Genomic DNA, 18910 nt, shown 5'->3' on the forward strand with positions numbered 1-18910 from the left:
CTCAGTGGTTATGCGCTCTCTGCTTTCCAAATTTTTCACTACAGGCTAGTGACTAAATTTACCAATTCACATTGGCATACTGGTACACCCAAATAATTCCCTTGTATATGGCACTGAGGTACCCAGAGTATTGGGGTTCCAGGAGATCCCTATGGGCTGCAGCATTTCTTTTGCCACCCATAGGGAGCTCTGACAATTCTTACACAGGCCTGCCACTGCAGCCTGCGTGAAATAACGTCCACGTTATTTCACAGCCATTTACCACTGCACAAAAGGAACTTATAAGTCACCTATATGTCTAACCTTCACCTGGGGAAGGTTGGGTGCAAAGTTACTTAGTGTGTGGGCACCCTGGCACTAGCCAAGGTGCCCCCACATAGTTCAGGGCAAATTCCCTGGACTTTGTGAGTGCGGGGACACCATTACACGCGTGCACTATACATAGGTCACTACCTATGTTCAGCGTCACAATGGTAACTCCGAACATGGCCATGTAACATGTCTAAGATCATGGAATTGTCCCCCCAATACCATTCCATGATCCCCCGGGTCTCTAGCACAGAACCCGGGTACTGCCAAACTGCCTTTCCGGGGTCACCACTGCAGCTGCTGCTGCTGCCAACCCCTCAGACAGGTTTCTGCCCTCCTGGGGTCCAGGCAGCCCTGGCCCAGGAAGGCAGAACAAAGGATTTCCTCTGAGAGAGGGTGTTACACCCTCTCTCTTTGGAAATAGGTGTGAAGGGCTGGGGGGGAGTAGCCTCCCCCAGCCTCTGGAAATGCTTTGATGGGCACAGATGGTGCCCATCTCTGCATAAGCCAGTCTACACCGGTTCAGGGATCCCCCAGCCCTGCTCTGGCACGAAACTGGACAAAGGAAAGGAAAGGGGAGTGACCACTCCCCTGACCAGTACCTCCCAGGGGAGGTGGCCAGAGCTCCTCCAGTGTGTCCCAAACCTCTGCCATCTTGGAAACTGAGGTGTTGGGGGCACACTGGACTGCTCTGAGTGGCCAGTGCCAGCAGGTGACATCAGAGGCTCCTTCTGATAGGCTCTTACCTCTCTTGGTAGCCAAACCTCCTTTTCTGGCTATTTAGGGTCTCTGCTTTGGGGAACTCTTCAGATAACGAATGCATCAGCTCACTAGAGTTCCTCTGTATCTCCCTCTTCACCTTCTACCGAAGGATCGACCGCTGACTGCTCCAGGACGCTTGCAAAACCGCAACAAAGTAGCAAGACGACTACCAGCAACATTGTAGCGCCTAATCCTGCTGGCTTTCTCGACTGTTTCCAGGTGGTGCATGCTCTGGGGTTAGCCTGCCTTCACCCTGCACCAGAAGCTCCGAAGAAATCTCCTGTGGGTCGACGGAATCTTCCCCCTGCTTAAGCAGGCACCAAAAGACTGCATCACTGGTCCTCTGGGTCCCCTCTCATCCTGACGAGCGTGGTCCCTGGAACACAGCAACTCTGTCCAAGTGACTCCCACAGTCCAGTGACTCTTCAGTCCAAGTTTGGTGGAGGTAAGTCCTTGCCTCCCCACGCTAGACTGCAAAGCTGTGTACTGCGAGATTTGCAGCTGCTCCGGCTCCTGTGCACTCTTCCAGGATTTCCTTCGTGCACAGCCTAGCCTGGGTCCCCAGCATTCCGTCCTGCAGTGCACAACCTTCCGAGTTGTCCTCCGACGTCGTGGGACCCCCTTTTGTAACTTTGCGTGGACTCCGGTTCACTCTTCTTCTAAGTGCGTGTTGGGGTACTTCTGCGGGTGCTGTCTGCTTCTGTGAGGGTTCTCTGAGTTGCTGAGCGCCCCCTCGGTCTCCTCCTCCAAAAGGCGACATCATGGTCCTTCCTGGTCCTCAGCAGCACCCAAATACCTCTACTGCGACCCTTGCAGCTAGCAAGGCTTGTTTGCTGTATTTCTGCGTGGGAACACCTCTGCAAGCTTCATTGTGACGTGGGACATCTGTCTTCCAAAGGAGAAGTTCCTAGTCCTCTTCTTTCTTGCAGAACTCTAAGCTTCTTCCATCTGGAGGCAGCTTCCTTGCACCTTCATCCGGGGTTTCCTGGGCTCCTGCCCCCCCTGACACTGTCGTGACTAGTGGACTTGGTCCCTTTGCCTTGCAGGTCCTCAGGTCCGGAAATCCATTGTCAGTGCACTGCTGGTGTTTGTTCTTCCTGCAGAATCCCCCTATCACAACTATTGTGCCCTTTTGGGGTAGTAGGTGCACTTTACTCCTACTTTTCAGGGTCTTGGGGTGGGGTATTTTGGACACCCTGACTGTTTCCTTACAGTCCCAGCGACCCTCCACAAGCTCACATAGGTCTGGGGTCCAATCGTGATTCGCATTCCACTTTTGGAGTACATGATTTGTGCCCCTATTCCTATGCTTGCCTATTGCAACCTATTGTAATTCTACACTGTTTGCATTAGTTTTCTTGCTCTTACTTACCTAATTTTGGTTTGTGTACATATAACTTGTGTATTCATTCTTACATTCTTACTGAGGGTACTCACTGAGATACTTGTGGCATATTGTCATAAAAATAAAGTGCCTTTATTTTTAGTATCTGAGTATTGTGTTTTCTTCTGATATTGTGCTATATGATATAAGTGGTATAGTAGGAGCTTTGCATGTCTCCTAGTTCAGCCTAAGCTGCTTTGCCATAGCTACCTTCTATCAGCATAAGCTGCTAGAAACACCTCTTCTACACTAATAAGGCACAAGGTGTAAGTACCTCTGGTACCCACTACAAGCCAGGCCAGCCTCCTACAAACCCTGGTTGTGAAACTCTGCCCTAGACCAACAGATATCAATACATAATCCTGCTCCTCAAAGTCTATGGTACAAATTAGGGAAATATGAAGGTGGGAAGCTTTCAGGTGGGTGTTAGTGGCTGAAGTGAAAAGGCATTGGTGTTACATTTCTTTATTAATCCAAATGCGTTTTCACTTCAGCCATTAACATCCAGCTCGGAAATGTAACACAGAAGAGGCATTGGAACGTCTGCCATTTAAGTGATCGCCATCTAGTGCAGTGAGCTTCTGTACAGTGAACGTGCTGCAGCGTGAGGTTCCTGAAGTCTGCTCTCTGTACACAAACAATTATAGGGGGCAATTTCCTTAGAGTTTGAGCCAAACAAGGGCACGAGTCTGGTAGTAATATTAGTAGATTCTGGTTTTTGAGTGGAGGTAGGAGGAAATTTGTAACTTAGAACAGTTCCATTCAAGCTGTGGGATGAGAAATGGCGGCTTTGTTAGAAGTGAGATTTAAGTTCGGTCTAAGGACGACAGCGCGTTAGAAGCTGCATTTACCTATGTTGCAGTATCAGTAAAAGTTCTTAGCAGTTTAATAGATGATACAATCTGAATCTATCCTAAACAACGTAAGATAAACAAAAAAACTCAAAAATACCCGTTGCTTAGATTGGCACCAAAAAGGTTTTCCCTAGAATAGAACAAGTTAACTTGCAGTGCAACCAGATGACTACTTCACTCTGAGCTGTGGATGCGCACAAGTGGGATGACCTCGGAGAACAAATGTGTTGTCATTGAACATGACAAGACCCATTCCAGGATAAAATTGTAGTATTTTTTTTTTAATGAACTAACCTTCTACTCCTCTCCACATCCCTTAACCTTCAAAAGATCTTTCAAAAGCTAGGTGACTTGAATTATTTTGGAGCCCGTCTGAAAATGCAAACTGGGTCAGGTCAGCTGCTGATTAAGGACACCGTGGCAGTGGGCTGCCCCTTTGTGGGAGGCCATGGGGTGCGGTGAGCAACCTGTCAGATTAGTCATGCAGTCATCTATTTTTGTGACCACAAATAATCCCTGAACATGATTTCATTTGAGAGTCTTATTGTAATCCCTAGAGACATCAATATATGAACATGGGGTGAAGGATGTTCGTGGATTGCGGAGGGGTGCAGTGAAGCAGCTTGAGCAGTGACCTACATTGCTGATAAAGAATGGGGGCCAAAGCCTCTACACGGTCTTAAAAATAAGCCTGTATTTAAGTTGGAATTTATTCTCCTTTAGTACATACTATAATAACGACCCCCTGTCCTCTAAAGAGACCCTTGACTGCCAGAAGTACTCATGTAGAGCGAGGACGCTGATTGGGTGGCACATCAACAAAGGTTACTGTCAATAAATTATGGTCACAAATCCTTCCAAGGAGGCAGATGATTTTACAAAACAAAGTATAACGTTCTTCCAGTCCTTCGTTCAATCAAAACTGTAGTTTGTTGCTGCTCTAAAGTCATTTGAATACTACAGCAATGTAGTATTCCAGTAGCTTGTGCCCCCTATTTTTGTTTTCCCAAGCATCACAGATCATGTCCAGAAGCATAGCACGCGAAGTATACTGGTTAGAAAGACTTGGCTACTTCCGCCTATGGCCTTGTGCAACTTTCATTGTGTATGTACATGCTTGGAGGTAGATGGGTGCTACAATGAGCAAGGATGAGAAGCACTGTAGGTGACGGAAACATCGACTTAACCACAGCCAAAATTGGGCCCTATTTCTACAGTCCCCTTAAAGATTTTAAAACACCTCTAAACATGTAGATTGAATGTTACCACTCATCTGCTTTGTTTACTGTAACAGCGTCGACATGTCCCCTCCTTTTTATACGTCTCAACCTTTGTTTGTCTGAACACTGTAAATATTTCCTTTAACTACTTGGCTGCTGAGGCTTTTTTTGCCCCATTCCCAATCCCTTTTCTGATGTTTGAGGCCCTTTACTCATAAACCTTCATAACTCTTTTCCCACAAAAGGTATCCATGTCGTATTTTTGTCCTTTTGGATTCTGAAGGTACCCAGGAATTCTGGATTCCCCTGGATGGAATGAAGATAATAGTCAAAATATATCAAGTTTATTTCTTCTTATTTTGTATTCGAAAAAGGGAAAAAAGTTATGTACAAGAAAGCATATTTCTTTCCTTCACCAAAATGTTTGGTGTGCTAAGATCACCAGCTTTTGTGAACTAGCTGGGTTGTAAAACAAAACCACATTGTTACCACTGTTTTTAAACTTTTCTAAGTGGTAGTCCATTTTCCATTTTTTTTTTTTGTGGTTGCAACTTACTTGGTGTTTGTGGTGGAAAATGGTGGGAAACATTTCAGAAAACTAGACGAAATTCTGAATTCAGCAAACTCATTTGTGTAGATGGGGATTTTTTTTCCTAAAAAAAACTAATAATTGAAATAATTAAATTAAGGAAGGGAAAATAGCAATTGTTCAAAACGTTTTAATTTGTAATTTTGTACCCAGATGATCGATTAAACAGAAGTAAGATACTGTTACGTCGGTCAGATCCGTCTGCTTTCCGGCATATACAGTGTTTTGTTAGTTGTCCAAACACGTACGATACCCAGAACCAGCAACTGAACTGCTGATTTTAATTATTCTTTCATGTACTGACCATGTAGTAATTCATATGGTAAACTCTAATGAATGAAAAGTGGGTATGAAGGACATCTGTACTTTCTTGGAATGTACTCAACACTAAGTGTAAAAATAGTTGTTATTTATATACCTCTGAATTTGGGGTTTATCGTATTGTCACGTCTTTTTGTTGTATGGTTCTAACTGCAGATTCCTCACCTTCAGAATATCCCAAGGTGCTAGACTGAATCTGGAAGACTTAAAAAGCATTGCTCTTCTGCATGCCGATAGGTGGTGCCAGGTGGGTCGGTATTGCCTGTGTTCTGCCCCAGAAGTGATGAGTGAGCCCCATATAACTGCCACCCCTGCATGTCAGTGTCAGTATTTTTCTTGCTCTGCATTGTATGTGGATCAGGAGCTCCCTCCAACGTTTTCCTAGTCATTTAATTTTTTTTTTTTTTTTTTAAATCTTTTTGCCACTGTGCAAGAGAACTATGTCCCCGTCTAAAATGCTGGGTTTAATCATTGTAGAGACTGTCACAAAATAATGTCTGAAAGCCCCCCCACCCCACCCTCTTTCAAGATGTACTTCTAATGTTTGGTTTTGGGGCAGGATTCCAAATCCTGAGATGTGTACCCTTGTGGGTCCAAAGGCAATCGGGAAACGCAAAGCTGCACAGCGCAGAGCACTTAAAAACGACTTAGAAATCCTGTTCCTGCTGGAAGTCAAGGTTTTGGACCAGTTTGTGTTCTCTGAACCATTCCCTTGACAGTCCTTGTCATGGTCTATGACATCTCGTAAATCAAAGAGGAAGCAGGAAAGGGCCAAGTGGGATTTGTTCCACTCCCAGCCTAAGAAGTCGCAAGGATATCAAAGTGCATTTTGGTCTTAATCATGACTCCAAGCTGAGGAGTAGATTCGGCAATCGATCCTGATGCATCCCAAGTTTCCGGGACAGTCAAGGACATCACAAAATATTGAGGCCATGTTGTGAATCCTGGTCAGTTGGCTGGGCAGTTGCCTAGCTCCCTGTGGCGTGCCTTTGGGCCCCAGTGATGATCTGAGGCCTCCAGTCGGGGTCTTATCGACTGGTCCTCACTCAGCACCATCTGTGCCTTCCAAAGCAGTTTCAAATTCCTCTCTGATGTCAAGGCTCACTTCCAGTCAGTCATCAATATTTATGCTGGTCCTTTTAGTATTGGCAATGGTGTTGATGCTGACTGTGCTGGAGGAAGACCCGGCCCCAGTAGTCCTTCCTACTCCAAGGCTAATTCATCTCCACCCCGACCAAGGTTGCTTTCCTAAGTTGTACAGATGCACCTGGTTCCAGTTCAGGCTAGATCAGTCAGATCCGTGTCTTTGCCTCAGCCCAGCGCTCCAACAATCTTTCTTTTCCTACTCTGATCGATCAACCAGCTTTTACAGATGACCATGCAGATGTTGAGATTATTTCCCTCTAGACCGTGATGATGACAATCCATACATGGACTTTCAGGAGGGCAGAGGGTTGGATGCTTCCCTCAATACTGGATTGTGTTTGCCCTCTGGGCCATCAGTGGAAGAGAGTGCCTTCTTTGCTGTGGTGATTGAGATGGGCAGCAAAGGTAGTAGACTTACAGATGCAAAGTATGGAAATCGAAAATAATGTGTTAACAGATGTTTTGTAACCCAGTCAGACGGTCTGTGAGCATTTACCTCCATTCAGTGAGTTATCTGTGAAGCTCATTCATCGAGTGAGACCTGTCACGTCAGTAAACTGTACTGCATGCTGAAGCCACTTGATGAGCAGGAGGATGGAGCCCGATGTGGAAGCAATTCAAGAACTGTTCTCGTTAGTGATTAAAAAGAGGAAAGACTCTGGTGCGAGCACTGGCCATTCCCCTAAGAACACCAGACTTCGTAATTTTTAAAGAGGAAGATATGATGTGACTTGTCTAGGTATGCCTAGAGTGGCCTCTTGCCACTGAGACCTGTGTCCCTCTTTGTCTTACTTATGCTGTGCCTGTGAAATCAGGTCGTTTTTGAAGATTTGATTTCTGTTTAGGATACAGGAGTTCCTGCAAAGTATTTACTTAATTGAATAATTCTCTTTTTGTGTCAGTGTCTGCCTTCAGTTACCCATCCTGCAGTAACTTTCCCACTTAATCCACTTCAGCTTTGGAACCATCAGTTTAGATGGCTTCGCTTAAAGAATTTTAGCAGCAAACCACAGTAAGAACTTATGGTGAAATGAACCGTGCCCTGAGCTGTGTCCGAAGGCCTGTAGAATATAGTGTGAGTTGCGCCCAGCTAGTTTTCCTCTCACATTTGCAAGCAATTAAAATTGATGAATTCCTGGAACATTTTTAGAAAAATACTTGTTCAACAACAACATGCTCTTACGGGAATTGGTTTTATTGAGTGCATCTGTTCTCTTGTAGCTGTGACCTTGGAGTTCACACCATCCATCTGAAACAATAGAGGTCTATTGTTCACTGATTTTGTAGCGTGCAGTGTTTTTAGGTTTCACCTGCACGGCGCTTCTGCTGTGCTTTTGAAATATATTGTATTCAATATAAAGCTTAAAAGTGGTTTACATCCCGCCCTTACTCATCATTGGTTCCTGTGCTCGTCACTTACTTTCCTAGGTTTCTATTGGCTGAAACATATTTCCTGCATTTACCAATGCTTGTTTCCCTTGTGCGTTTCTCTTAGCAGTATCCCGTGGGCCAAGTACTCATTCTCATCATCTTTGGTGGGTGGAACTTCTTTTATTATGTTAAGGCTCCACAACATTTGTTTACCTTTACTCATTTTCCCATGGTTTTGCGCATTTAGAGCATCCATTTACAGCGTCCAGCTGCATGTGTTTCAAGCGTGCTTGTGGGCTGCATTTTTTTATATAACGCCTTTCAAGTAATCTCGTGGCAGCACACATTTAACCCCTTCGCTGCCAGGCATTTTCCCCCTCCTGTGCTGAGCCTTTTTTTGGCTATTTGGGGCAGTTCGCGCTTAGGCCCTCATAACTTTTTGTTCACATAAGCTACCCATGACAAACTTGCGTCCTTTTTTTCCAACATCCTAGGGATTCTAGAGGTACCCAGACTTAGTGGGTTCCCTTGAAGGAGGCCAAGAAATTAGCCAAAATACAGTGAAAATTTCGTTTTTTAAAACAAAATGGGAAAAAAGGGCTGCAGAAGAAGGCTTGTGGTTTTTTCCCTGAAAATGGCATCAACAAAGGGTTTGTGGTGCTAAAATAACCAGCTTCCCAGCTTTCAAGAACAGGCAGACTTGAATCAGAAAACCCAATTTTTCAACACAAATTTGGCATTTTACTGGGACATACCCCATTTTTACAATTTTTTTGAGCTTTCAGCCTCCTTCCAGTCAGTGACAAAAATGTGCGTGAAACCAATGCTGGATCCCAGAAACCTAAACATCTCTGAAAAGTAGACAAAATTCTGAATTCAGCAAGGGATCATTTGTGTAGATCCTACAAGGGTTTCCTACAGAAAATAACAACTGAAAAAGAAAAATATTGAAATTGAGGTGAAAAATAAATAAACTTTTCTCTACGTTTTACTCTAACTTTTTCCTGCAATGTCAGATTTTCGAAAGCAATATACCGTTACGTCTGCTGGACTCCTCTGGTTGCAGGGATATATAGGGCTTGTAGGTTCATCAAGAACCCTAGGTACCCAGAGCCAATAAATGAGCTGCACCCTGCAGTGCGTTTTCATTCTATACCAGGTATACAGCAATTCATTTGCTGAAATATAAAGAGTGAAAAATAGCTATCAAGAAAACCTTTGTATTTCCAAAAAGGGCACAAGATAAGGTGTTGAGGAGCAGTGGTTATTTGCACATCTCTGAATTCCGGGGTGACCATACTAGCATGTGAATTACAGGGCATTTCTCAAATAGATGTCTTTTTTACACACTCTCTTATATTTGGAAGGAAAAAATGTAGAGCAAGACAAGGGGCAATAACACTTGTTTTGCTAATCTATGTTCCCCCAAGTCTCCCGATAAAAATTATACCTCACTTGTGTTGGTAGGCCTAGCGCCCGCGACAGGAAATGCAACGTAGACACATCACATTTTTTGAAAGAAAACAGAGGTGTTTTTTGCAAAGTGCCTACCTGTAGATTTTGGCCTCTAGCTCAGCCGGCACCTAGGAAAACCTACCAAACCTGTTGCATTTTTGAAAACTAGAGACCTAGGGGAATCCAAGATGGGGTGACTTGTGGGGCTCTGACAAGGTTCTGTTACCCAGAATCCTTTTCAAACCTCAAAATTTGGCTAAAAAAAACACATTTTCCTCACATTTTGGTGACGGAAAGTTCTGGAATCAGAGGAGCCACAAATTTCTTTCCACCCAGCGTTCCCCCAAGTCTGCTGATAAAAATGATACCTCACTTGTGTGGGTAGGCCTAGCACCCGCGACAGGAAATGGCCCAAAACATAACGTGGACACATCACATTTTTTCATAGAAAACCGTGCCTACCTGTGGATTTTGGCCTCTAGCTCAGCCGGCCCCAAGGGGGGCAGAAATGGCCTAAAATAAATTTGCCACCCAACCTCCCCCCGGGAGCGACCCTTGCCTACGGGGTCGCTCCCCCTGCGTGACATTGGTGCCAAAAAATAAATCCCCGGTGCCTAGTGGTTTCTGCCCTCTTGGGGGCAGATTGACCTAAAATCGGCCAATCTGCCCCCAAGGGGGGCAGAAATGGTCTAAATACAATTTTCCCCCCAGGGGAGCGACCCTTGCCTATTGGGTCGCTCCCCATCTCTAAAAAAAAAAAAAAAAAAAAACACACAAAAAAATTTGCCCTGGCGCCTAGAGGGCTTCCAGCGCGATGGGGGAGACCCTGTGACAAATCAGCTCGCGCGCTGACGTCACGGGGGGGGGGTCGGGGGTGGAAGGGGAAGGGCTTCCCCTTCTATCCCTGACTTGGGGGGGTGGGGGTGGAACCCCACAGAGGGAGCGCTAGCAGCACTGTGCCTCAGGACGTAACCATTATGTCCTGGGCACAGAACCGGTTAAAGCTTGCTTGTGTTTTTTTTTAATTTTTTTTTTTTAAAGCCGGGACACTGTCCAGAGTCACAGGATGGTGAAGCAGCGCTGAGACGCAAACAGTTTGTTCCTTTGATCCGAAGTTGGCTGCACTCACCATAGCACCACATCATTCTTCCCTCTCCCTTCTACTGTTCTCCGTTTTGCAGTTCTACTCCAGTTTTCATTTACCTTGGCCAGTTTTACCAGTTACTATGACAGTGTTAATAGGGGTTTATCAAGGTGGAATGTTTCCATGGCTCATTGGACAGTTCTATGGCATGTTATATTAAACGCATGTTTATTTAGCAACCATGTTCAATACAGATGGCAGTCTGAAATCAGTTTTGAAGGGGAATCTTTCATCCTAACACTTTCTTGATTGGGGAAAAAAAAAAGAAAATTATTTACTCTTTGGAATGTCCTCCGAGGACCACACAGCAGCATTCCTGCAAAGGCAACCCTTCAATCAGAATGACTTTTAGTTGTGAATAGACCACACTTTGGGGCTAACTGAATATTTATTGTTCAAACATAAGAACTTTCAGACAAACGTTTTAGGAAATCTGAATTTGTTTAAAGCTCTCCATGTTTTATCTCAACCAGTTTCATTGCAGAATAATGCTGTATGAATAAATAAATATCTGGACAGTGGTGTGGACTACACAATTGAGATTTGGCATTCAATGTGTTTTTATTTTATTGGTCCAGTTTTAATGCATCACACCTGCACATGGAATGTCTTCTGTCTTTTCAATAATTATCATGAAAAATGTTTTACAGTCTCTGTGGCGTTGGTTGTGCTCAATTTGTCATGCGCACTGCTTCCTTATAGATGTCTCAAGGAAATGGCATTGGCATGTGCAAGATAAGAGGTCAATCCAGATGTGCCTTTAAAAGGAAATGAAAGAAATTATTAAGAGAAAAAAATATTCTTCAAGGAGTTCCAAAGGAGTTCCAAATGGACAGTGAAACTGTGGTCATAAGTTACAAACCAGTTTACTGTCTGGTGTTTGACGCATTCCAATAAAAATCAAAGGGCTTCCCAACCGCAAAAGAAATTCACAAAACCACAATTACAGAATCAGCATTCAAGGTTTAAGAAACGTATTACTGATCCAGTCTTAACTCAGAAAAATATATTTTATTTGTGTGGTACTACTGGATTCTAAAATCTGGTGGAAGTAAAAATGCTTAGTTAAGATCATCAATTTAACAGGCATTTGAAGTATGTCTAGGTTTACCTAGGAAAGTAATCTTTTTTTGGAAAACACAGTTTGGGATTACATTGTACGGATTACAGTTTTGTTGTACTGAAAGCAAAGACTTGGACTACAAAGCAGATAGGATAATTTTTCTAAAAGGCTAATTTCATGACTTGTTTGCTAATGGGCGCTAGTAAAATGTTTGACAAACACAACCAATATGTTGTAAATTATATAAATCAAGCAGTTTACATGATAAAGCCTAATGCCATCTTCTCACAAAGCGTCATCTCTGAATTTCGAAGAAGACCCATTTCTACGTCAAGGCTCTTCCTTATTCCCTTAATCCTGTCACTACTTTTCTTTCCTCTGACTCTTTTTTTACGTCGCAGTCTCCCAGACAGAGCAGCTGTCTTGTTTGCGAAATATATTTTGGGGGCATTCAGAAAGCTGAACGAAGAATGTATTCTGCCCGTTGCTTGCCATTGGCTTTATCCTATGTAGCGCATTTCCTGTATTACATTTGCTGGTTTTATTTGTTTTAGGCTGTCCAGCTTTAGTTTGTACATTCCCTTGCCCAAACATTATTTACAGTATCCTTCTGAGTGCTCCATTTCTGTAAATAGGTCTGTAAATTTTGTTGTCTCTCATTTGCTGTGCATTTAAAGACTGAGGTCAAATGTCAGGTCAGGTCTTCTGAGGGGCTTGTTTACTTTTCTTTGTCTGGCTTCAAATTTAAGAGTATTTATCTTGCTGGATGCTGGGGGTAGGACAGATTTTTTTCTAGCACACAACAGTGTTTAAATAAACTATGTAAGTATTTAAGAATATGAAGCACATTTTATTTGTGAAGTGTGTTGGAAACAAATACTTTTAATATGATCAAAACAAACATTACACTAGGTGATGCAATTTCCACTCGTTTTCATCTGTGCACTGTATAGTTTTATTCGTAGAACAGTATGTCTGTGCAGATGTAGTGGTCATTTCAATTGAAAAAAAAATGTGTTGTTTGTAACTGCAATGTGCTCCCACACAATGAAAACTCCACTCATCTCCACTCTACACCGTGCCATACTCTACACCACTCCACACCACTTCACTCTGCACCATTCCACTCTACCCTATACCACACTACGCCAGTGCACACTTCACCACTCTACTTTGTACAACTTCACGCCACTGTACTCTACACCACTTACTTTGCACAACTCCACGCCTTTGTACTCTACACCACTGTGCACCACTGCACTCTATGCCAATGCAGTTTACGTCGATGCACTCAAAGCCAATAGGTTTTGCCCTTTGTCCATACCATGGGGATTTTTTTTTTTTTTAAACCTCGTGTTATATTGCAGAGCAACTCAACTGCTCAGCTATATGTTTAAAAAAAAAAAAAAAAACATTGACCGCCTCAATAGAATTCGCGTAGGTGAAACCTGTTGGCTTTGCCAATGCTTGTTTTAATAAGATATTTGACAGACAATTGGCTACAAAAAAAGAAACCTGTTGAAAAATCATAGTTCACTTTTAAGCGGTTTTGTTTAGTTTACAATCTATTGACATTATAGTCTTTTGGAATTATAGCATTTGGAAAATATTATCTCATCTGGTAGTCTCACCTCTCATTGCGCACATCTGTAGAATTCTTCAGCAGCTACCATGCTTAGGCAGCACCTATTGTGCTAGATCATCTTGTTCGCAAAACTGTGATATGCCCTTGTCAAGAGGGAACCATGAGAAGGAATTTGCTCTGATTCTACCTTAGCCATGTTTTTGACTTCAGCACTCGTACGAAATGTCCCTATGACTGAGATCCGCCATGCAGCAAATGGATGCCTCTCCACACCTACTATAAGCTTCATTGCTTGAACTCTGAGTATTGAGTGATGGCCATTTTGCACACTTGATGCTCCTGGATTTCCTTGTCTAACCATTCCATCAAACTCTCCACATGGGATGGGTTACTGTTTTGAAATCTATTCAGCAGATGAGGAATCTACAAGTAGGAGCATCCACCAGAATAAAGTTTACGTTTGCAACAATCCTTCTGGTCAATACTCTTATCCTCACTGACCCCACCCTCCTCCACTTTCTGAAGGCTGGTCACAGGTCTTCAGTAATAAGGTTCCAGGTTAGTTTGTTGCACTGCACTGCCTCTTATTTCACTGGTTACTTATCTCTGCCTCTAATGGCACAGAATGAATGGCTATGGAAATGACGTCAGTGTCCTAGGAAGCGTGCTATGTTGCTCCAGTGACATGAACCTGGCGTCACTTCCAGCACCAAGATAAAGCTAGCACCATGTCTTTCCTGGAGAGCAAGTATGGCACTTGGAGATGTCCTGCAGGAGGAATGTGCAAGCAGATATAGTATCCACCAGAAAGATCAATACTCAAAGGTAAGTAATTAGGCAGTACCAGCGATCTTGCAGAGACTTGTGTGAGTCTTTTGTTATGATTGATTGTCATTGCCGACCATACTTGTCTTTGCTTAATCGTATATCCTTAGTAGATTATATTTCTATCTGTGGTATAGTCCTAAACCCTATGATTTCGCAACACAACTGACCATATGCTCATACAACTCATCTACTCCTAGTTTATAAGTACATGCACTACAATTTTGAGAGTGTAATTTTGGATTCATTAGCAAATGCTGAATTGCTATTTTTTTTATAATATTCACTCTTAGGTTGTTGTTCACCTGTTGCCTCCAGTAGCACGGCTTTCAGTGATAACTAACTGGAGTGCATGCAAATCTTTCTGAAATCCTTCAACATATGCTACTAACATTTTTGTCTACACATCTTGATTAATTTGTACTGTAGTTGACATGTAAAAGGGGTTTTTGAACCTAAAAGCAGTAAAACGGAGAATACCAAGCCTGAACTGGTTGAAAATAAGTTAGGAAAACAATAACTGCTTTTATGATACAGTATAAGTAAATTGCAGATTGGTGCAATTCAGCCCCTGCTCGGAATTTCTGCATAATTTATCAGTTCACTGGTGTCAGCGGAGAACCCTGTCCTCAAGATTTGTGAAAGGGTTCAAGACCAAACCCAAGCCCCCTGCAGGTGATTCTAATGGTTGTACAAACGCTCTGGTGAAGAGGGGCGCCTGTTTAGCTCAATGATTGTTTCCCCTGCGAGCTGTTCTTTTAGAGATATTCTCTTCCCAGTTTTATTGACACTAAACGTGTTTCTACATGCTGTGTAATTGGAATGCTCACTAGATTATCTAATAGGATACCTTAATGTGTTGCACAATTCACATTTGTTCAGTCTCTTTTAAGGAGTTCCAGAAAAGATTAACCTGAGGTGCAAGTCCATGAATAAATCGAGCACCTGTGGGGTGCAAATGTTTGATTACTGTTTGTACTTAAACATGATCAGAATGTGAGAATAGTTTGGTTGAAAGCTTTTTTTATGTTACAGGTTTGTAAGCTCTAAAATATGCCTATTCTGTTCTTTTGCAGGTCAGCATGGATTACATCTTCTTGTTCGTTTTGTTAGGAGGTACGCTTCCATTTCTTGATGCGAACAATGGCACCACGGGTAGGTAGTTTGCATTTTTTGAAAAATATTTGAATATTAATTGATAAGCTAATTGTATGTAAAATTATAAGTAATCATATTTCCAGACACAATATAGTAGAACTAAAAACCTTTTAACTACAAACTTGACTAAATTATTTTTGTGTTGGTCTTACCAGCTTCATGTTATGCAAAAAACTCATAATATAAATGAATATTTATAGAGAAGCTTTTGATCGAACCATCTTTTTTGTTCATCTGCTGAAATGTACATGACATTTTACTTCTGTCACCATTGTGTATGACTTAGAACAACAGTTCAGCACTCTATAACCATTTGGTGCCTTCATTTTGAGTGATTGCATTTTGCCAATATACATCCTCCTAGTAGATAGCCTGCCATTTTTTGAAGAGTGAAGGCATTTGTAGTTAGCCATGACTGATAGAACCTATGCATGTTAAGGAGTTATCACAGTCTTGATTAGCAATCAGGATACTTACTGAAACCTGCAGTAGTGACTATTCATCATATACCGTCATTGGTAAAGTTGAAAGAATTTAATTTCTTTTATATGCAAACAGAAACAAGCAAAATTTACTGAGAAAGTACCACCAATCATAAAAGGAAAACGTTGATCAAACCTTAAAACAAATGCCCCAGACATTCAAGTGAGCTGTATTTATCCTTAAACATGTTAGATACCCTGATTGCTTAAAAAAAAAAAAAAGCCCGATACCACTGTTTTATATGGGGTCTCAATATGCACTGATTGCTATACTGATTAAAAGAAGAGTGGAAAAATAGGGATAAGAGACTTGTAATATAGCCTAGAAAAATTAAGTACAGGGAGTGCAGAATTATTAGGCAAATGAGTATTTTGACCACATCATCCTCTTTATGCATGTTATCTTACTCCAAGCTGTATAGGCTCGAAAGCCTACTACCAATTAAGCATATTAGGTGATGTGCATCTCTGTAATGAGAAGGGGTGTGGTCTAATGACATCAACACCCTATATCAGGTGTGCATAATTATTAGGCAACTTCCTTTCCTTTGGCAAAATGGGTCAAAAGAAGGACTTGACAGGCTCCGAAAAGTCAAAAATAGTGAGATATCTTGCAGAGGGATGCAGCACTCTTAAAATTGCAAAGCTTCTGAAGCGTGATCATCGAACAATGAAGCGTTTCATTCAAAATAGTCAACAGGGTCGCAAGAAGCGTGTGGAAAAACCAAGGCGCAAAATAACTGCCCATGGACTGAGAAAATTCAAGCGTGCAGCTGCCACGATGCCACTTGCCACCAGTTTGGCCATATTTCAGAGCTGCAACATCACTGGAGTGCCCAAAAGCACAAGGTGTGCAATACTCAGAGACATGGCCAAGGTAAGAAAGGCTGAAAGACGACCACCACTGAACAAGACACACAAGCTGAAACGTCAAGACTGGGCCAATAAATATCTCAAGACTGATTTTTCTAAGGTTTTATGGACTGATGAAATGAGAGTGAGTCTTGATGGGCCAGATGGATGGGCCCGTGGCTGGATTGGTAAAGGGCAGAGAGCTCCAGTCCGACTCAGACGCCAGCAAGGTGGAGGTGGAGTACTGGTTTGGGCTGGTATCATCAAAGATGAGCTTGTGGGGCCTTTTCGGGTTGAGGATGGAGTCAAGCTCAACTCCCAGTCCTACTGCCAGTTCCTGGAAGACACCTTCTTCAAGCAGTGGTACAGGAAGAAGTCTGCATCCTTCAAGAAAAACATGATTTTCATGCAGGACAATGCTCCATCACACGCGTCCAAGTACTCCACAGCGTGGCTGGCAAGAAAGGGTATAAAAGAAGGAAATCTAATGACATGGCCTCCTTGTTCACCTGATCTGAACCCCATTGAGAACCTGTGGTCCATCATCAAATGTGAGATTTACAAGGAGGGAAAACAGTACACCTCTCTGAACAGTGTCTGGGAGGCTGTGGTTGCTGCTGCACGCAATGTTGATGGTGAACAGATCAAAACACTGACAGAATCCATGGATGGCAGGCTTTTGAGTGTCCTTGCAAAGAAAGGTGGCTATATTGGTCACTGATTTGTTTTTGTTTTGTTTTTGAATGTCAGAAATGTATATTTGTGAATGTTGAGATGTTATATTGGTTTCACTGGTAATAATAAATAATTGAAATGGGTATATATATTTTTTTTGTTAAGTTGCCTAATAATTATGCACAGTAATAGTCACCTGCACACACAGATATCCCCCTAACATAGCTAAAACTAAAAACAAACTAAAAACTACTTCCAAAAATATTCAGCTTTGATATTAATGAGTTTTTTGGGTTCATTGAGAACATGGTTGTTGTTCAATAATAAAATTAATCCTCAAAAATACAACTTGCCTAATAATTCTGCACTCCCTGTATAGGCTTAAGTTGTCGGAGCTAATGGAAGGTATGTGTAATGTTATTGATAAAGAGAGATGGAGCTATTGAGAAGTGCATAATCCTGACATGCTTAAGTGAGTAAGATTAACTTTAGATATTGTGAGGAATGGTATTAATGAGAGGCTGTTCAGCAAGGTTTTTTCTAGAAATATCTATCAGAGGGTGATCCCTGTTCTAGCTATTTAGCCAACGTAAACCCTGATTGAATAAGAAAGCTATTTGGTAGTTTAAAAAAAAATTCCAGGTTCACTACACCCATTTCTTTTGGTAAACTTTAGGAAAATACAAAGTTTCTTACTATTCCAAAGCAAATTATTAATGAGTATACGGATTTTCTTCTGCTTAATAATGAGTATGCTTCCCCCCCCACCCCCGCAAATGACTGGGGGCGGAGCATACTAATCAAGTAGTTGATTATGGCTGTGACAGTAATTTTTTTTACATCCTAGTTTTCCCCAACAAATTAGAAAGTTTGGATACCAGCCATCCCGTACTTTGATCTTAAGTGCTTCACTTATTTGTTATGCATTCTACTATGCCATCATTTAAATTCTAAATCCGATATTTCAAAATCTTTGATTGACAGCTGATGAATCAGTTACATAAAACATTTGTTACACGATGCTTAGAGGCTGCCCTTCGGATTTATGTCTGTTAAAAGTAGCCTCATACTAAGGCATATGTACAAATGGTCTCCATTAAAGCATATATTGAAGTACCTTCATCTTTGCTAAAAGTGAAGTTGTAGTCCACGTAAGCTGCAGATTTGAAAGTAAGATTAAGAGAGACACAAGTATATTTGGGTTAACATTAATTGTGAGAAGGGGGTTCAATTGTATGAAGAGAGATGGCGAAAGAGGACAGACTGCGTTGCCTAATGCCTTAATGCACTAGGAAGGAGTTAGAGATCAGACTTTCTGCTTTTACTCTTGCCTAGGGATTAGAGTGAAGCCCCAGTCATTTTAATGAAATTTGGGCCAAGGTTTGCTTTTTCTAGCCTTGATTTAAGAAAGGACCATGCAGCGTTGTCTGAAGCCTTTTTTGCATCTAATACGATTGCTGCTACTGATGATGATTGAAAGTTTTGCAGCTTTTATTATGTGGGAGAAGGATGGGTTATCGCTGGATCATCTGCCTTTTGTAAATCCTTCTTGGTAAGGGCCAATCAAGAAAGGTAAAAGGGTTTCTAATCTTTTGACTGAGGTTTTTGCAAAGATCTTGCAGTCCAAACTTATCAAGGATATATTTCTGTAGTTGTTAGGCTTGTGTTTTTCCCCACTTTTGACAGCTGATCTCTCCTGTTTTTTCATATAGCCA

General features: G+C 42.1%; 1 protein-coding gene across 2 annotated transcripts in view; it reads left to right on the top strand.

Annotated features, from left to right (window-relative positions):
- Window positions 1-18910, top strand: part of PTPRA (protein tyrosine phosphatase receptor type A) — a 570283-nt gene that overhangs the window by 214597 nt on the left and 336776 nt on the right. For both annotated transcript variants that reach the window (XM_069204801.1, XM_069204809.1), the window contains one exon: window positions 15105-15183. In XM_069204801.1, coding sequence (XP_069060902.1) covers window positions 15105-15183 — 79 coding nt within the window. The remainder of the gene's footprint in view (window positions 1-15104; window positions 15184-18910) is intronic.

Source organism: Pleurodeles waltl, chromosome 1_2, assembly GCF_031143425.1.
Source record: "Pleurodeles waltl isolate 20211129_DDA chromosome 1_2, aPleWal1.hap1.20221129, whole genome shotgun sequence".
Classification (NCBI taxonomy): Eukaryota; Metazoa; Chordata; class Amphibia; order Caudata; family Salamandridae; genus Pleurodeles; species Pleurodeles waltl.